Source organism: Mauremys reevesii, linkage group 12, assembly GCF_016161935.1.
Source record: "Mauremys reevesii isolate NIE-2019 linkage group 12, ASM1616193v1, whole genome shotgun sequence".
NCBI classification, from domain to species: Eukaryota; Metazoa; Chordata; order Testudines; family Geoemydidae; genus Mauremys; species Mauremys reevesii.
Genome location: NC_052634.1, coordinates 7,907,967 through 7,928,883, shown reverse-complemented (window position 1 = coordinate 7,928,883; position 20,917 = coordinate 7,907,967). Strand labels below are relative to the sequence as shown.

Genomic DNA, 20,917 nt, shown 5'->3' with positions numbered 1-20,917 from the left:
AAGGGGTTCTTAAAGTCATGGACACCCACCCTTATGGCGTGGTGCCATGCCATGTGCTCAGACTCGAAGGTCGACTCAAAAATATTTGTCTTGTGCAGATTTTGTTTCAGAGCCTCTCTGAAAAGTTCTATCTGCCCTCCATGCTTACAGTTGCCAGAGCTTAATTTTGAATACAGAATTTGTTTTTCTAGATGAGTCTCAGGCACATGAATGACATTACCCGTCCCTTTCAGTTGGACACAAATCAACTGAGTCTCAATTCCAACTGAACCAGCTTTTGCCAAGACTTCTATGTTGGATGCCCGCTCCTTCCATTCGATACCCAGCGGTTGTCATAGGGGTCTCTAATGGCAACTGTCAAGCTTTTTAACGTGCCATTGATAAATGGTCCATCTTTCACACCCGTAGAGCAATGTTGTGAGGACAACAGCATTATACCCTTAGATTTTTGTCTGTAGACATATTCTGTGTTGCTTCCAGATCATGCACGGTGCTGGCTTTCTGAATTCACGCATCCACTTCATGACTGTTTGTCGCTTCATTATTTAACATGCTGCAGAGGTAAGTGAATGGTTTAACGGCTTTAAGCATCATATCTTCCAAGCATATTGCTGGATCTTCGTAAAGTTGCTGAGGAACTGGGTGATACATAACCTCAATTTTCATTCAGCTGATGGTAAGGCCAAAGTTACGAGCCGCCACAGCAAAGCGGTTTGTGAGTTCTTGTAGTGCTGTTTCAGAGTGTTCCACAAGGCACAGTCATGGGTGGAGATCAACACTTCAATCACCTTGCTCTTCGCATGTAGTTGAGAGAGATTGAAGAGCTAGACAGTGCGAAAGCATAGAAAGATGCCGTTTGAAGAACCATGGAGGGCTTCCTCTAGCATCGCAGTGAAGAATAAGCCAAAAAGGCTAGGAGCGAGGAGGATCCTTGCTTCGCCCCAAACCTGATTGGAAATAGGTCTGTTAAATCCCAGTGAGACTTAAACACGTGCGTAAATGCTTTACTGAATCGGAGCCTAAGGTCCAGAGCCTCAATGGGATTTGGGCTCCTACCTTCCATAGAAATCAATGGAAGGTAGGAGCCTAAATACCTTTGGGGTTCTGGTCCTAAATGACTTGTGCATGTTCCCAATGGCAGAGCCAAGGATGGAGCAAGCGAGTCAATTTCAGGTCTTCTCTAGCCACTACACACACTGCCTCAGTGTAACACTGATCAAGGTTGATCACGGTCTTGGGATTTTTCTTCGACCAATTCCTGTCTAAGCTATGCATCCCCTCCTCGCCACAAGTTCCACATACAATGGCGTATCACTAACAGTGAGAGGGAGCGGAGAGCAGGGCTTAGGTGGGCAGACCAGGAGTCAGGACACCTGGGTTCTGTTCCCCAGCCTGGGCTGCGTGACCTTGATCAAATCACCTCTACTCTCTCTGTTGCCCAATTTCACCTAGCTCACAGGGGAGTTGAGAGACTTAATTAATATTTACAAAGAGATCCAAGAGCCTTGGTTGAAAGGCATTAGGCAAGAGTATTATTGCTATTGTAATAACCCGATGATAGGTACATGTATTTTAAACTCAAGGCTCAGAAGCCTTGGGATTTATCTGCATTGTCACATTGCTGATCTCACATCAGTGATTGGCTTCTGGTAATTGCTTATCTCTTAATGTCGAGAAGGACAGTTTGCTATTGTTAGTTTCCCTGTGTCAGCTACTGAGTGCCTTCCATTTCTATCAATTTGGCCGGCAATATTGTTCTGCGTCCCCTTTGCGTGCACAGAAACTCGCTCCTTTGCGAGATGCTTATCATGCTTTTAATAAACCAGGTCACCCGGGGAAGCAAAGAAACAGGGTCACCTCCCACCCTAGGAAGAATTGCCAGGATTTGCTCTTTTTGATTGCAGTGACACTGAGACCTTGACACACGCGTGTCTCTTCCCCGATTGATTACTGTAAAGGCTTCATTGGATTTCCAGATTTGCTGATTAGTAGCCTCCAAATGGTCCTCAAAAGCTGCTGCTGCCTGGGTCTGAGATTAGATTATGGGTAGAGCCTTACCAAGTTCACAGCCTTGAAAAACGTGTCCCCCATGAAATCTGCTCTTTCGTGTGCTTTTACCATATACTATACAGATTTCACAGGGGAGACCAGCGTTTCTCAAATTGGGGGGCCTGACCCAAAAGGGAATTTTGGGAGAAGGGGGTCACAAGGTTATTTTAGGGGGGGGTCATGGTATTGCCACTCTTACTTCTGCACTGCTGCCTTCAGAGCTGGGCGGCCGGAGAGTGGCGGCTGCTGACTGAGGGCCCAGCTCTGCAGGCAGCAGCACAGAAGTAAGGGAGGCAATACCATACCAGGCCATCCTTACTTCTGCACTGCTGCTGGCAGCGGCTCTGCCTTCAGCGCTGGGCTCCCGGACAGCAGCCGCTGCTCCCCAGCTGCTCAGCTCAGAAGGCAGCGCCGCTGCGAGCAGAAGTAAGGGTAGCAGTACCGTAACCCCCACCCCCACCCCTTGAACACCATGACATTTCAGATTTAAATAGCTGAAATCATGAAACTTACTCTTTTTTAAATCCTATGACTGTGAAATTGATGAATATGGACCATGTATTTGGTAGGGCCCTAATTATGGGACAGATTCCCAGAAGGCATAAATTAGCCAAATTCCAATGCCTTCGGTGGAATCACTCTGATTTACCCCGCTGCGGATCTGGCTCATTGACTTCAGTGGCATTAGGCTGATTTCCTTCAGCTGGGGATCTGCCCTGCGGGGCCAGAATATATTGGCCTCTTTCTTTTGTCTTTCTGTTTGTGTATGAGGGGGAAGGAGGGCAGAGGCTGGAAGGGTATTTAATAATGGCTCAGATCCTGAATTCCTTACTCCATCTTCATTGAGGCAAAACTCCCGTTGATCTCAATAGCAGTTTTTCCCAAGTAAAAGCTGAGTAAGGACCTTGGGGATTTGTTCTAACAATTTATACTTTGAAGTTACATCACAGTTTTTATGCAAGGATCTGAAGGTACTTTACCAACACGGGGCCAGATCCTCAGCTAGTGTAAACTGGAATACCTCTATTGACTTCAATGATGATTTACACCAGCTGAAGTTAATGAAGTGGGGAAATTTCCATTATTAGTATTCCCATTTTAGTGCAAGGGGATGGACTTGATTACTTCTTGAGATCCCTTCCCGCCCTATGTTTCTGTGATTCTATGCCCCTCTATAGCAGGGTATGCTCACCACTGTGGCGCCTCCTGTTGGTTGCTCCGGGAATTATCTCTGTCCAGCTCTGGAGCACCCTCTGCAGGTGTTGTCTCACCCGTTGTCTGCTCTGCTGTTTGTCTCCACCACCGGGACACACGTTGTTCTCCGGACTATAGTGTCCTCTTCACGACACTGGCCGCTACTCCATTCTCACCGCCTTCCGTGTGTGTGTGGGTAACGGCAGTCCTTCGGCTTTCCCCTGGCTCAGTGGTCAGCCACAACTCAAAGTATAGCCCCTCACTCAGGGGCAGGTTGCAGTCTGTGTCAGCCATGCCCCTCCACAGCCAGGTGCAGTGTCAGGGGGAAAGGGGGACCAGGCCTGCCCACTACTCTGGGTCCCTACCCAGGGACCCTCTAGCAGCAGCCTCTCTCTGCCCTCCTTCTCTCCCCTTGTCTGCCTATCTTCCCTGGGCCACTTTCCCCTTGGCCCTTGTACCTTCTTGACCCTTTTTAGCAGGGGCCGCAGCCTGGCAGGTACCGGGCCGGAGCTGTCCTCTGCTCTCCTGAGCCTGTCCAGCATTGCTCTGTCTGCGGTGTTACCTCAGCTCAGGAGCCAGTCCTCCCCCCTTGCTAGTCAGGGAGAGACTGCCCTCTCCTCTCTGCTGCAGCCTTTATATAGGGCTCAGCCTGATCCTGATTGGCTCTCCACAGGCCCTTGCTGATTGGTTGCCGGTCTGCGCAGCCTCTCTAGCCTGTTACAGCCCTTTTTCTCATGGGCTGCCCTACTACACCCTCACTCCACAATCTATGAAAATGAACAAATGGACACACCGGACAGCAATGTAATTACACTGGCCATGGGTTGATTTTATGAATGGGACACTTGAATTTTGCAGAGCTTTGTCTCTTAAGATACTCAGTTCCTCCTAAACCTGGGGCACCCTTCCCAATGAAAGCATGTTAGTCCTCTCCTATGTTAGGTGTAACATCAGGAGAAGACCTGCCTTTGGAATCTGATGCTCTCCCCTCTGTGGATTTTGTTGTCTTCAAGGTCCATAAATGCTGAACTGCTGAGCCTGTTAATCATTTCTAAGTTGCTCTAAAAAACATATTTATTTGGTCACTAAAGTGTACAGGATTATGCTAAATGTGTTATGGCTTTTTTGAATGGCTCAGTTCGCTTACAATATATTGACTGAGTCAATAATGGTATAATAAACCACAAGTGAAAAATCAATTTTCCTGGCAGAAGAAAGTCATTTGAATGACAACTTTTTGCTTTTTTTTTTTTCCTGTGGGTTCACTCAGACATATGGGGTCATTTGAGTATTTGGGGAGTTGTAGTCTTAATGACCTTCAAAAGTAGGGTTTCTTGGGGTCATTACCTTTATTGACAGGTGGATCAAAAAGTTCCAAAATTTCTAAGCAGAAGAGCACCCAAAACTTCCAATCCTCCTCCCAAATTCATCCAAACACTCCAGACCCCTTGAGACCAAAAGCAAGTCTCTGGTGCAACTCCGCTGAATTTAATGGAGTTGCACCCGGGATGAATTAGGTCCTTTTGTGTCTGTAGAACTGGGACTGGAAATAGGAGAAGAGGGACTGAGGTTTTTCATACTCATTAAGGGATTTAGACATCCCCCATTAAAATGAATGGGAGTTGTGTCTCTAAATCTCTGAATCAGCCTGGAAAGTCCCAACCAGGATCTTTTCATCAGGCCCCAAGTCTGGAGAGAAGTCTCTCACTCTGACGGCACTCCGGGGAACGGGAAGTTGTGAGGCCACTGCCAAATTAAACATATTGGGGGAAACAAGTTAAATACTTCTCAAACCTCAGCAAAGTTAATTTCAGATTTATTGTACCAGCAAGGGGTACGGAGAGCTTCCTCCACAGGCCAACTCTTCTATAATTGCCCACGAGAAGCTTTCTTACACTCTCCTTGGAGACTGGATTGGAGGCACCAATGGTGTGATTGGATATATGGCAATCCTCATGTTCCTATGAATTCTAAGTGATGCTTTGGGCCACTTGTATTTTAACTGAGTTGTCATTCTTAATCCCAATGGGCGAAATTCACCCCAGGGCAGAGTGCCTACCTAAGACCCTCCACACCATTCACACCCCTAACATAGGGAGAAGTTGAAATAGTATAAAGGGCCTTGTCTGGACCCTTTGCACCGAAATGAACTCCACCCAAAGACACGAATTCGAGATTGCCTCTGCAACATTCAAATTTGGAAGGATGTTTATATCAGTTTGGTTCAGGCCCATCATCTTTTTTATTATTTGTATCACAGCAGAGCTAAGTTGCCCCAACTAAGATCAGAGCCCCATCAAGCAAGGCACCAGGCAAATGCATAGTAAGATTCATCCCAAGGAGTTTACAGCCTAAATAGACATGACAGACAAAGAGTGTGAGGGGAAACGGAGGCAGTGAGAGGTGAAATAACTTGCCCAAAGTCACGTAGCAGGTCAGTGGCAGAACCAGGAATAAAATCTAGTCTCTTCACTCCCAGTCAAGTAGCCTAATTCACTATACCACTTTAGGAGCCTTCAGGAGGCAGGCATGAGATAAACATAAGTGGAGGTAAAGTGATTTACAAACTAAAGCTGAAATTTTTTGAAGCTGTCTATGGGATTTAGACACTAGATTCCCATGAATTTCTAACTGGGCATCCAAACCAATTAGGCAGCTTTGAAAATCTCACCTTTTATATAGAAGAATCTTTTCCCTTCACTGAAACCCCCTCCCCCGACAGATTTACGCCAGCTCTGACAGTGGAACAAAGCAGCAGTTATCAGGGCACAGCAACACGACACAATACTGTCAGAGAACAAAACAATATACAAAGAATATACTGTTTGACTCCAGGCGCTACTAAAATTCCTTCACACCTTCCCTCTTCTACTAGTAATTTTAATAGTTTCAATTATTTCCATCTAATCTCCCTGATAAATGTTTTGAAATTTAAATCCAGCCTCGGGTCCATATATTATTTTTTTTTAAAGGCCAAAACAACAACAAGAAGCTACATGGAATTAATGAGCTACAAGGAATTAATTCCATCACAGGGTTTTGGAGACATCCAAAGCCTCTCGTGATCTGCTCTGGTGGTTTCAAATATTTCTAGGGCTAGGACATGCAATTATTTCCTTGCAATTCATGGTAGCTTATCTGCAATGCTCTAGCTACGCATCGTCCTTATTATTATTATAAATCAAATGCCAACATGTCTGCATTTTCTCCCCCCCCAAATGGTTATCAAGTCAAGTTTCTCTGCCAAACAAATTTTTTTAATTAGGAGTTTTAGTTGCTATGGACTAGACTGGGACTTGGCCAGCATATCCACAGAGCACTCAGGAAGGAGTAAGGCCCCCCTCCCCTATATGCCCCTGCAAGAACTACATGGGGCTGGATGCACACAGATGCCTGCTTACTTTCTGCTCCTGGAACACATGGGTGGGGAGTGACGGGGAAAGGAGTGGAATTTTATCCCCAGCCAGCCAGCGCACCCAGGTAAGACAATGGAGTCGGCACCTGCTATTGGGTCAGCAGCAACTAGCTACAAGAGGGAAGCTAAAGGGTGTGTGTGTGTGTGTGTGTGTGTGTGTGTGTCTGAGATGCCGTTGGGACCACTCCCAGGACTATGTGAAGCTGCCACAGATTCCAGCACAGGGCTCTGGCTCTACTCCCTGTTTTTTCTCTTTTTTACATTTACACGGTCACTTTTCATCCCAGAAGAAATCAAAGCGCTTGGCAAATTAGTACATACGCAGAGAGCACCACTGAAATGCAGCCACCTCTGGGTAGATGGTGAAAATCCTAGCGGTGTATAATACCTCATAAGCTAGTGAGGGGAGGGGACAATCCGGACAAGGCTACTGGAGAGGACTTCTACTTACAAAAAAGAGTGCTTACTGAGAGCCTTAATGTTCATGGGCCAGCCCAGATGATGATTTTTAAGCCCCCCCTCCCCTTTTGACAGGGTAGCCACAGACAATTTAAAATTTCCCCCCAGGCTGGGGTGGGATGAGTGGGGGAGTGTGGTTCAAAAAGACAGGAATGGGACCAGGAATCAGTGGAGACCTGGGTTCCATTCCCAGCACTAACACTGAGCTTGGCTAACTCATTTCCCCTCAGCGTGCCTCAGTTTCCCCATCTGGAAAGCAGGGATGACAACAGCCTCCTTGGAGATCGGTGGATGAAAAGTGCTACAAATAAACTCTTTTTCATTAGATTTGTTCTGATTTCTGGCCGAGCATGGGGAAAACGTGGCCAACTCCTCACGATGACAAGATGTTTGCCCCATGGGTGGCTGGGGAAAGCCGATAATGAATTCACAGGTACCCATAAGTTATTCTATAGGTATTCACTTCAGAACCCTTGCATCTAGCCCTCAGCCTATATGTAAATGCACAAAGGGCTGGGAGATCCCTCTGCCGGAGGTTGGCATCCGCTTTCACATGCCAAGTTTCCTCCCTGCTGAATTGACTAATTAGTAGAGTTTAAGCTCTGTGAATCACTGATCATTATATGTAGCAGCCAGCCTCCCCACTCTAGCCGCTCTGTGCGAAAGCCATCCAGTCCCAGCAACCTGCCTCCACCCAGTGCCCCAGAGGAGAAAAGAAATAATATAGAGGTGCCTAACTGCCCATTGTTCAGGAAACACGTATTGTAATGAGCTTAATGCCCGAAGATACGCCCTCCAGTTCCTCCTGCCTGTGCATAACTCAGCCTCCAAACCCCCCGTCCTTTCTCTTAGGTCTGATTATTTTCCCCAGCTCCCATTAGTTTTATATCCATGCCTTTAACTACATGTACTGGCAGTCCCTTGTTTGGCAGGTTCGTTCTCCATTTAAACCATCTTTCCGCCTGCTCTCCCAGAGAGCAGTTCACAGTGATTTTATCTTTTCTATTAGGCAGTGATTGCAAACCTCAGTAGGTTCATTAGCGGCTTGATAATCCCTCCAGATTTATTAGTTTAAATTGCTCGCTTCCATCTCTCATCCCCATTTAAATATTACTAATTTCCTTAAATATCTCTTCCATCTGCCCAGGTTTCGCCCAGCATCACCCTTCTTCTTAATGATCCCTGTCAAAAAGCCGGTCAGCTCTATGGAGAGCTGGTCTTTTTAACGAAGTGGAAAAATAAACTGGAGTAAATAGATACTCTTCTTGATTGATCTCAAGCAAAAGCGAATGGCTCTAGGATCCTCTTCTTTCTAACCTATTGCTCTAAACTGGGTTAGAGAAATTGGCTTCAGTTGCAAACTTCAGATCCAGATCAAGAGCCAAAACCTGAACTGCCCCTCATGCAAATTCAGAGGTGTTATTCATTTTTGGTATTGTGGTAGCCCACAGGAACTCCAGTCACAGATCAGGACCCCAGCGTGCTAGGTGCTGTACGGACACAGATCATTTATTATTTGTATTATGGTAACATCTACAAGCCCCTGACAAGCATCAGGGCCCAACTATGCTAGAAGTAACAAAGTCAACAATCTCAGCCCAGGAGAGCTTATGGCCTACAGAAGTCACAGAATGAGACAGGTACACCGGGTGGGGATGATATGGGGGGTTGGAGTTAGGCCCATCTCTACAGAGTATTACCACGGCCCATAGCACACAGCAGGGCTCACCTCAAGAACTGTTTAACACACACAATTTTGGGGTGTAGTTGACTTTCATAACAATAGAGCTGGTAATAATATATTGCACTTTCTCTCAGGGAACCTCAGGGTGCTTTCAGAACGCTAATAAATTAAGCTTCGCAACACACCCTGTGAGGCAGGAATTATTCTCCCTATCTACAGATGGGGAAACTGAGGCACAGAGCTGTTGAAGAGACGTGCCCAAGATCACACACCAAGTCACTGAAAGAGCTAGGAGTAGAAACCCAGGATTGTGCTCTAACTATTTGGCAACACAGCCTCTGTTAGAAATAGTGAGGAGGAGTTTATGTTTAACCTGGTTGCATATTAGTTGTGGGAGAACCAGACCTACTAGGAAATTGGAAACAAAGAGTCCTGTGGCACCTTAAAGACTAACATGTATTGGAGCATAAGCTTTCGTGGGTGAATGTCCACTTCGTCAGATGCTTTTTCCAGATCTAGACTAACACAGCTACCCCTCTGATACTAGGAAATTTGAGTCCCTCAGTACAACATTGGAACAGTATTAGCTTTTGGAACCATCCCGTCTAGAACTGAGTAGATTTCACAAAGGCCTGAACAGTTAACTCATGAGGATGGGGAATGAATGGAATCAACTAAGCTGGGTGAGGGGTTTCCCTGGTCATCGTCATTCTGGCTTGGGTTCCCTACAACCGAGAACTAACTCTGGATCTCAGTACTCGGAAGCCAGCTGGATTTGCTGGGATTAAGAATTAATCAGCCTGCTACCCTCCTGCAGTGAGGGCACAGTAGGGCTGATTTGCTCCATCCTGGCAGTCTGTAGGATTGCCAGACAACCCACAGTCCAACTACATTTAGCATCCAGGCCAACTTGTGGCAATGGGACGAGCCTCTTGGCCATTCTGTGACTGGAACACAAGCAGGTAGTTCTTTTTCACATTCGCCATCCCCTGGCTTCCTGGGACACAGGTTACTTGAAATGACAGACCACACGGAGATGATACCTGCACACACAATCCAACCCAATTTTTGGTGGGGTCTTGAGGCTCAGGCAGCTCTCAGTCTTGACATAGGAGCGGCCCCACAGGGGCCTCCTCTGCCTGGCAAGCCTATCTAGACTGATGACTGTCTCACAACACCTCCTGCTCCTTACCCATTAGATGGGGCTTATAGGAGAAGCAGAGGGCTCCCCTCTTATACAGCTGGTACTTTACTGACAGGGCCGGTGCAACCATTTAGGTGACCTAGGCGGTCGCCTAGGGTACTAGGATTTGGGGGGTGGCATTTTCTTCAGCAGTGACCGAGGCGGCTGGATCTTTGGCTGCCCCGGTCGCTGCCAGTATTTAGGCGGAGGGAGCTGGGGCAGGGGAGTATGGGGAGGGCCGCCTGCAGCAAGTAAGTGTGTGTGGGGGGCGGCACGCAGGGGAACTTCCCGCCCCAGCTCACCCCTGCCCCGCCTCCTCCCCGAGCATGCCATCGCCGCTTCACTTCTCCCGCCTCCCAGGCTTGTGGCGCCTAAGCTGATTGGTGCCGCAAGCCTGGGAGGCAAGAGAAGTGAAGCAGCGACGGCGTGCTCGGGGAGGAGACGGGGCAGGGGTGAGTTGGGGCGGGGGGATGCCTCAGGGCGGAGGGTGGGGAGCTGCCACAGGGAGGGTGGGGCGCCTCAGGGCAGAGCTGCCGCAGGGGGGGGTCTCAGGGCGGGGGCTCGGGGACGGGGGAGGGCACCAGGTGGAAGTTTCACCTAGGGCGCGAAACATCCTTGCACTGGCCCTGAGTACTGATAAAAGAGTAAGTGACAATCCCAGAGCTTGGGAACCAGATGTGCTGATACCAATTGGCATTGGAAGCCAAGTACAATGGTAGTCAGTAGGGACCAGGAACCAAATGATACTGACAGGGATTAAGAGCCACCCATACTGATGCTCAAGAGCACCGGGAACTAACTGAGCCTGGCGCCCAGTAGGCCTAAGAACCAACTGGGGTGTGGGGACTGATAGTTGCTGGGTTTGAGAAACAGTTAAAACAGCCATTGCTGGGATTGGAGACCAATAGGAATGGTAGTTCTTGGGACGGGGACACCATTACATCAACTTGTTTGGATTAGGGACTAAGGGGAACAGTCATGAGCCGGGACTATCTCTCATTGCGTGTACGTACAGCACCTGATCTTCTTCGAGTCATCTTGGTGTGATGGTACATAAAAGAATGCTCACTGGAAGGAGGAACGCTTGGATTAGAAACCACACTATGAAACCACCACCCCCTGAATACTAAGTTACCTGACATTTGAAGATCCTAGCAGCTTGGGCTTTGCGCTCAAGATTTAGGTTACCAGCTGAGCTCTAGAAGGGCTTCTTTACTACTCATGCAGTTGCCAATCATTTATATTGAATTAATTAGGACTAGGACCAAATGGACTAGTCCACTGTGGAATGGTATTGACTACAGTTAGGAACGATGGAGTGGGCTCTGAGCATGAACTGGAATGATATTAGCACAGGGAGGGAGACTGTGTGTGGAATGTTTCTCTTTCTGACACCTCCTTTCACACTCCAGCTCTTCACACCGTTTCCCCTCCTCGCTCTCAGTGTTGTCACCCATCCGTTTCGTTCTCCCTCTCCTACGTTTGGATCATCCTTCCTACACACTTGGCTCCATCTGTTTCCGTCTGTCTCCCACCCAAATACATAGACACACAGCACGCTTCAGCTCTCGGCTTTCCTGGCACGCATGCACCCAGGCATAAATATTCATAGAAATTATAGAATCAGAGAATCATATGAGCTGGAAGGCGCCTCCAGTTAATCATCTGGTCCATCCCCCTGCATCAAGGCAGGATAGATTTCATTATCCCTAAACCATCCCTACTTGATAGGTGTCTGGGCTCATCTGAGCTATCCCTCACCTTGCTTGGTGGCTTGTTTTCAAGACCCGCTGGACGGTAAAGCATTTTAGCCTGGCTTCCCCTCTGCTTTTACTTAAGCCCACTGCCTCTTGTTCAGCACAGTGCATGGGAATCTAGCCACATGATGCCCGTTAGTGATAACAGGAGTTGTAAAGTTAAATCCAATCAGCCACGTTACAAAATATACCCCCTCCACTTGTTGCATTCACACAATCCCCTTCTCCTTGTCTCACACATGCACTCCGTCTTCCTCTCCCCTTAATGCACACAGTCACTCCTCCTTGTGACACATAGACATGTCTCATATCCCTCTCTGTGTGTGACTCTGCAGCCCTCTCTCTGGCTACTGCAACAGCCTGCTCCACTTTTGCCCAAACTAGTTCTTCATGTGGGGCGAACCGGGGTGGCTATACAGATCTGCGCTGATTTCCCCAGCTGAGACACCAACCCACTTTGTTACAGAGTATTTCCGCCTCAGGAAAACATGGTCGGTTTGGTTTGGTTTTTTTAGATTCGCCATCTTTTTTTTTTTTAGAATTGAATTTCCATCCTTGAGACTCGCAGAGGGGCCAGTGGAAAGTTTCTTTAAGGAATGGCTTAACTTTCAGCTCTTGGTTTATGCTACCAAAGCCTGTGGCTGCATTTAAAGCCTGCGGCCTTTACTCACACAAGCAGTCCTTGTTCATGCAAGCAGTCACACTGGGTAAGCAGGTGTTGCAGGATCAGTCGCTTAGAATCTCATCCAAAGCCCACTGAAATGAGTGCAAAGACTCCCATTGTCTTCTAAGGCTTTGGATCAGGTCCTTTGAGTAAGGCCTAAGTTATAAATGATGCTTTTACCTATCCCTAACACCTCTTTATCCCAGCTCATCCAGGGGAGGAAGGATGGTCTTGTGGTTAGAGCCCAGCTTTCCCCATCGGGAGATCAGGTGTCTCTGTTACTGGTTCTAAGGAATGGTACATCTCAGGGTATGGCATGTGAGAACCCCCTTAGTGTTTGTGTCTGTTTCTCATTCTACAGAATCGGTGCCACTGGTGGATTAAGCCTTTTTCATCGCACACGTGTCAGAGCAAGGTCTTGTTGTCATCTGAAGTTTGGGTTTCTGGAGGGATCCTAGATCTTGCCAGCACCTCTCCCCAACTTTATAAATCCTCCTCCATCCCCCTGAGCTTGTGGTTCCACCAAACACCACCAAGACGGAGCAGATCTGCTGCCATTAACATGACACTACATGCAGGGGAGAGGAGCTGAGAAAATGTCTTACCAGATTAGTGAAGATATATGTGTAATAGGCTGACGCCATTCCCAGTTCAGCTGCCTGTGAAGGAGAGGAAAGGAGATTAGGCTAGAGAGTGACAATCTTCCATCTCAGCAGCAGTACTGGGGGAGCCTGTATCAGATTTGCTTTTCATATCTATCACTTTGCACGAAGGACTCTGCTTATCCTTTTAAAAGCCATAAAGGGTAGCACCCAGAAGCATAGTTTGGCCTATTAAAGTAAAGACAGGGGATCTGCTTTTTCAGACGTGCTAAGCCATTGCAGCTCCCACTGAAGTTAATGGAAGCTGCAGGTTATTATGAATTATTACTTAGTTCTATTTCAGTTGTGCCTATGGACCAAAACTGGCCCCACTGTACAAACAAATAACCGAAAGATTCATTGTTTTTTTTAAATCCCAGATCATTATGACCATCTAATTCAATCTTGTGCATAATGAAGGACAGAGGATTCCTCCCTACATCCAGCTCTAATTCAGGATTTAGACAATTCATCACAGGTGAATCAAGACAAAGGGAACTGGGATGGAAGACATAACAATCGAAACGGGGCTATTTGCATAAATTACTAGCAACAATGGTTTTAACAGTCCCCGGTTGCCAGATGACGTGCTGAAGATCAAACCCAGAGTGTGGTCTTTACAAGATTCAATTCTAATGTCAGGCTTGGTCTACACACAGATTTGGTACCGGTGTAACTATGTTGGCTAGGGACGTGAGTTTTTTAAAAAAAAAATCAATATATTTCTACTGGTACAACCCCTAGTGTAGACACAGTTATACCAGTATAAAAGGTGTCTTATACCAATACAGCGTATTTCCCTCCCCATATGGAATAGAATCTTTATACTGGCATTACTGTGTCCACACTAGGTGGGATTGCATGAGGTTAGCTATATTGGTAGAATTAAAGCAGTACAATTTGTGTGCACAGACAATCTGTAAGGGAAGGAATACGCAGCGATGTATTGTTGGGTAAAGTAAAGAGACACTGCTGAAAAATAATTCTGCATGGCAATTTTCATCCTCTTGTATCAGGTGGCTTGGCACCCCTGCCAGTTTCACTCCTCTTCCAGTTTCAATTAAATCCATTGTTTGTTTTGCCCTGTAATGGTCCAACCATTGAATAGGCTCAGATTTGCAATGTGCAAATCATCCCGAATGATTTTCACGGAGCTCCTCCACTTCCCTTCTTTTCTCTGCCCCCCAGCTGGAGGCTGTTGGTGTCAGGAAGTGGGGGAATGAAACAAATACAGATGTGGTAGCGCTCCTGGCCTGATTAACCGGCAGTAGGTAAAGATTCAAAGCAAGGCAGACAATGCTGCTCCCCGCAAACATCCTGTCCTCACCATGGAGGAGTCCTCACTGCTTTTCCCACTCCCCTTTCTCAGTCAGATGCCTGTGATCAAAGAAACATAGCAATGTAGGGCCGGAAGGGACCTCAAGAGATCATCTGGTGTACCCCGCTGTGCTAAAGCAGGATTAAGTATACCTAACCCCCTTCCTGACATGTGTCTGTCTCATGTGTACTATTCCAGAGCTTAACTACCCTTGGAATTAGGAAGTTTTTCCTACTATCTAATATAAATCTTCCTTGCTGCAGATCATGCCGATTACATCTTGTCCTACTCTCAGCGGACCTGGAGAACAAGTAATCACTATCCTCTTTATAAAGCCCTTAACATATTTGAAGACCATTATGATGTCCCCCTGCAGCCTTCTCTTCTCTAAATGAAACATGCCCAGTTCTTTCAACCTTTCCTTGCAGGTCATGTTTTCTAACCATCTTATCATTTTTATTGATCTTTATGAACATAACAAATCTACAGCCTCCACTGATGCACGAACGGCTGGCGTGATGCCTCCTCTGCAGGGAAAATGAAAAGGAGATTTTGTAGCCTGGTAGCTATTTGCTGGGACCCTTTGCTGATAAGCTGAAAGCTGGAAAATGAAGTACAAAAAGACGGGGGCAGGGAGGGGAAAGCAGAGGAACTTTAACATTAACACCACTTAGGACTTATGCACAACATGTTAGGATAAGAGCCGCAAAACACTCTGGACTACCTCTACCCCCCAAACATTGACATACCATTGACTTCAGCAGGAGCAGAATTTGGCGAAGGCTGAGTGCTTTAAAAATCCCGTCCCAAGAACTAGGAAGTGCTTTACAGACACCTCTGTGACACAGACAGGAGCGCTGGCAACTTTTCTGGCGCCCCAGGCGGCGGAAGGTCCCGCCCCCGAAATGGCGCCCCTGACAGAGGCGGCGGATGGTCCCGCCCCCAAAATACCACCGATGACCGGGGTGGCCGCCACCCCTCAAATGTTAGCGCCGTAGGCGACCGCCTAGGTCGCCTAATGGGTTGCACCGGCCCTGGACACAGATCAATAGGACAGCGCTATCACCTGTCTTTTACAGATAGGGAAAGGGAGACCATGAGAACATACCTTGCCTAAGAACACACAGCAAGTGGCAGAGAGAAAACTAGATCCTCCAGATCATCAGCAGACCACTGCCTCCCACCACCAGACCACAATGCCTCTCATCTTCTGACTGCTGCACAACACAGTTTTCATATCTAGAGAGAGCAGCAATGTTTGCTCTCCCTGTGACCTACTCTGAAATCAGGAAGTGTTATTTCAAGGGAAGACAATCAAAGAAAGCAACAAGCCTTCTCCTTTCCTCCATTGATCTCATCCATTTAACATACCTATTTGCAAAGCTAGGGCAGGCTGCCTATATAAGAAGGTGCCTCTAGACCATATGGGGAAGGGAAGATATGAGAAGTTGTCGCTTCTGCCTCATTGTCCAAAGGTAGCAGAGACCAAGAGAAGGGCTGGTAATACAGGGTTTGATCCAAAGTCTTTTACAATTAACGTCAGTCTTTCTGTTTGGATTGAGCCCAAAGGAGGAAACTGTTTTATAATCATTATCTTCGCCCATTGTTCTGCTTGCTCTCCCAGTATACAGAGAAATAACTTCCAGTTTCACCAGTAGCAAGAAGTTCATAAATCATAAGAGCCTTGTTCACTTCCCTTCCTCCTTGGAATCCTCTGCACAGGGCGACTGCATTAAATGTTATTGAATTGCTGCAAAATCTTCTCAATCTTTGACATCTTCATCGGTCACGGTCTGAGAATCCCCCAGAGATGGGAAGGGAGAGAGAGTGTGTCTAAAAAGCCACTGTGCTCTGTAGCTGTGGAAAATTACTATGGCAACAGGCTGAGGGGATAGCCCTCAGTAGTGAGAGAGCTCATTCAAATCCTTTATTAACTCAGAGACGAAATATATAAATAAATACAAATCCACCACAACCTGAACCCTCGTCTTTGATTTCCTGCACATAAGAAGCTTCAGAGGGGTTAGTGAAATAACAAAAATCAAAAGAGGAAAGTGGTTCCTCAGTGAAAATGACAATGTTGCCTTTACATGTGCAATTAGAATGACACCGGAATGGACTGATGAGAGATCCAGCTAGTGTCACTTGTGACAGTACAGACTCTATTAGAAGCCTTAGTCTAATGTCAGTCTCTGGACCGAAGTCTGACATCTGTACCAGCAAAGATTAGCAAGGGGAACATTTTGAATGGACGCTCATCAGCCGTCATGCCTCATGTCCCAAGAGTAGCTATCTACAATTGAAATTCTGCCACTGTTTCTTTGCATCCCCAAGGCAACATTCATATTCTTTTCACCACAGTAGTAAAGAAAAGGAAGCCAGAGCTGGTCAGGAATTTTTCAATTTAACATTTTTCATTTGGAAAAGACTGATTTGTGGAAACCGAAACGTTCAGTGGGAAAGGATTGGCTTCGATGAAGCCCCTGTTTGGGGGAAAGTTTCAAAATGCTCCCGTTTCCTCATTTTTAAAATGAAAAATTCCATTTTTCAGTTCAAAACGACGTATCATTTTGAAATTTAAGTGAATTTGGGGTGTGTGTGTGTGGAAAATCTAATAAATAATAAATAATTAAAAGGTCAAAATCAAAACAAAATGTTGTGACTGACCCAATCCAATTTTTCTCTCCACATTTTGGTGCACAAACATTTTTGAGACTTCGACTTTTCGTCTCAATTCAGGATAGGGGAGTTTTCCGAAATCGTGGAAATTTTCCTGGGATGGGAAAACCATTTCCTGTCTAGCTGGAAACATAACTCACAGGAGAACACGAGCTACAGGTGCCCCTCTGTGCTGATTGACAGCACATCTGAGTCTGTTACAGCCGCAGCGTGGGAGCATGGGTCCTTTAGCTCTGGAGGGCCCCACTTCAATCCCTGATGAGTCAGCCAAGATGGTGGCAGTCATACAAAGTCTCTCCAACTCTGGTAGGTTGGTACCATGGCACACGGTTTCCTTGTGGACAAGATTCTTCGTGGAAACTAGCATGTAGTTGTACCGCCAGTGGGACTGACAGTTGTATAGGATGACCACTAGCCTAATACATCAGGCCAAGAAAACATGCGTTCTGTTCTTGGAGTGAAGATAACACACAGCATCATGGCCCTGATCCAAATCTCACTGAAACCAACGGAGAGTCCCACTGGCTCCAGCAGGCTTTGGATTCGGTTTTGTAGACTCAGATGATTGAATACCACACCTTCTACACTGTCAGGAATCCCTCGTCTAGGCCCATTGGTCTACTGAGAGATAATCCAGGGAGCCAGAATTTATATCTATTTCATTTGATAATTGGCTAAAAAGCCTCCCATTCCACACAGACTCTGGAGAACTGCACTAAAGTGGAAGCCCAAACTGGATCCAATGTTCAGATTAAACCAAACTCTCTAAACAAACACAACAATTGTTTGGGAGACAATAAAATAAACAAACATAATCAGGTAAAAATAATGAGACAGAGAAACACAACAGAGATGTACTCAGAAAAGAGAGTCCACACTGCCGGCAGACTGATTTTCAAAAGCGCTGAGCTGCCCCTGCTCGAAGTCAATAGGAGCAGTGAGAGTTTGGCATTTTGGATGCCAAGCCAGACACCTCTGGGGCATGCACTCGGAGTATTTAATCTATTTGTTCTACAGCCAGAATCCCAGAAGCAGTGAGCAAACTGTTATCCCCAGGACTTCAGCATCAATCAGTGGAAATCTCCCTGCAGCATAGCTAATTTTCGGCCACACTGTAGGAATTTTTAAGCTCTGGAACCATACAATGCACATGCAGAAGGATCATTTGGTGGAAGCAAGGCAGTTTATGAAGCTGTAATTTCACAGCTGCCTACCTTCTGGAGGATGATGTGGGACATGGAGGCATTCGCATGGACAATGATGGTGGCAGTTTTGTCGTCTCTGATTTCTTTTAGGAGTGGGGTAGGGTCCCGGCTGTCATCCAGCATCCGGACCGAGAGGGTGTCCTTCGAGATAAGGAACTGACGAAGCAACTTCTCTAGGTTTAAAAGGCCTTCAAATAAAGGAAACACAAACAGACCTTTAGAATCAAGAGTACCCCACCCATGACAACAGCTATCCTCTTCCATAGGAACTCATCCTTTGCAAACCTGGTCGGACAAATGGTGTAGAAACATGCTGCAAAGCAAAGAAGCCAAATCTATGTCCCAGGGTCTCTCCTGTGACCAGCAGGGGAGGGGAAGAGATGGAGCAATTTGTAATTCTCTGTGGCCATCTGACGGAACAGCCTGCAGCCCTCTCTCAGAGGGAAGATCATCTCGACACAGGGCCTTTCTGAAGGTCATTCTTTATACAGCCAAATAGAGGGGAATGATCACATCCCTCTATCTGCTGGCAATGCCCCTACTTATACAACCCAAAATGTCGTTAGCCTTCTTGGCGACAAGGGCACACTGTTGACTCATAGCCAGCTTCTCGTCCATTGTAACCCCTCGGTCCTTTTCTGCAGAACTGCTGCCTAGCCATTCGGTCCCTAGTCTGTAACAGTGTATGGGATTCTTCCGTCCTAAGTGCAGGACTCTGCACTTGTCCTTGTTGAGCCCCATCAGTCTGAGTATCCCTGATTCACACTATAAGTTCTTTGGGGCAGCGGTTGTCTCACTCTGCCTCTGTGCTTTTTGGCACTTCTGTCATATAAATAACAACAAGCAGCATGTCCCTAGCCCAAATACCTTACCATCCAAAGCCCTGATTCGGCAAACCCTTATGTATGCAATGAAGCCAGTAAAACTCCTGGCACGATGAAAGATTAGGTAGCATCCAGCCCTAGCCTGGGCTGGAAAGGGAGGAGTTTGGCTGGTTAGCTTTTTTCAAAGGAGGAATTAAACAAATGGAAACTGGACTAGTTGACTACCAGCATCCCTCCAAAGGAAGCGAACAAAGAACAGATCCCAAACCCAGAGTTTAAGGCCAGTGCCCTGGCTGTCAGAGGGGCACTCGGGGTAAGTCTACCCTGTAATAAATCAATAAACCTGTGGTGCCGAGTCTCTGAGCCTGGCTCAACGGACTGGGGCTCACGCTACAGGACTAAAAATAGTCGTGTAGACATTCCCGCTCGGGCTGATGCTCAGGCCCCAAGGCCGACCTCTCTCGCTTGGTTTCAGAGCTTGAACTCCAGCCCGAGTGGGAACATCTACACTAATATTTTTGGCACTGTAGCGTGAACTCTGTGACCCCAGGTTACTTGACCCGGCTCTGACTCTTGCTTCCATGGGGTTGTTTTTTGTTTGCAGTGTAGACGTCCCCTCACCGTTCCTGTGTTTCGAGCCCAGCACTCAACTCTTCAACTCAGTGTCATTTTGCCTGCACTCGACCGTTTATTCACCCAGAAAGTCAAGGGCTGGGGAAGCAATACAATGCGGTACGATGCAAGGCAATCAAGAGGGAGAGTGCTGCTCTCAAGAACGCCCAACTCTTCACAAAAGGCAACAAAGCGATGCATTAAAGAGATAAAGCCTAGATGAGTGGCGTCTCATTCATGGAGAGGTTTTTCAGTAAACCAGTGTGCGTGCACTGAGCGCTTTACCATGTGGTGCCCCTGCCTTTCCTCCTGAATCCAGGAGGAACTCAGCTGGGGACTAGAGCAACTGCAGTCAGCAGGATTTCTCTGGGATGAAATTAACTTCCTAGTCTATTTCTTCATGGAGGGTGAAATTCTAAGAGGCCGTATACGCCACCTGAGTGTTATTTTATGGGTTTAAGTGGGACCTAAGTGTTGTCTAAGCTTTGTGCCAGGTCTCTGCACAGCTTAATGTCCTCCACACCTGCAATCTCCTTTCCTACCAAGGAGCAGACGCTTCCGGCAATAACGGTTGGTTATTATTAATCACGTTTATTGCGGTCGTGCCTAAAGGCCAGCCAAGAATAGGGTCTCATTGTACTGGCACAGAGAAGTAGATGGCCCCTGCCCCAGACAATGTACAATCTATAGAGAAGCCAGACACAGGTTGGGGGAAAAGGATGGAAGTACAACTACTCCGCTGTTATTTAGGCAAACTCCGAACCGGCGCTCACATGAGAAAGATTTGAGAAGCACCTTCACTCACCACAATGCCATTAAGCCCTCAGAAAAGGACGCTTTTGCGTGTCCTGTGTCTTTCTAAAAGTGGTCCAGTTTGACGGCAATTATGCATTTCTCTTGGTTAAGAAAAGGACAATGAGGAGGACAACGCAAGTTCCCAAGCTGCTGCTACCAACCTGAGCTGATTTTAAACCAGTGGCCTGGTGGTGAGCTGACCTCTGTCTCATTAACTGATGCCCCAGCACTTTAAATCACAAGAGCTGGCACGGAGTCATGGGAGGATAATCCCAAGACTACGGGGAAGTCCTGGGTGTGTTATTTCTTTGGAAGGCGTTCCTAAAGCAAACATGAATGATTTTGTATGATTAGCATTGCAGTAGTGACAGGATACTTTAACTGAGATTGTGGCCCCCTGGTGCTTGGAATCATACAAGGTTACAGGCAGAGACCACC

General features: G+C 46.9%; 1 protein-coding gene across 8 annotated transcripts in view; it reads right to left on the bottom strand.

The window, feature by feature from the left end:
* Positions 1 to 20,917, bottom strand: part of GRIK4 (glutamate ionotropic receptor kainate type subunit 4) — a 303,138-nt gene that overhangs the window by 71,894 nt on the left and 210,327 nt on the right. For all 8 annotated transcript variants that reach the window (XM_039496823.1, XM_039496822.1, XM_039496827.1 and 5 more), the window contains 2 exons: positions 18,258 to 18,436; positions 13,011 to 13,064 (listed from right to left, as the gene is read on the bottom strand). In XM_039496823.1, coding sequence (XP_039352757.1) covers positions 13,011 to 13,064; positions 18,258 to 18,436 — 233 coding nt within the window. The remainder of the gene's footprint in view (positions 1 to 13,010; positions 13,065 to 18,257; positions 18,437 to 20,917) is intronic.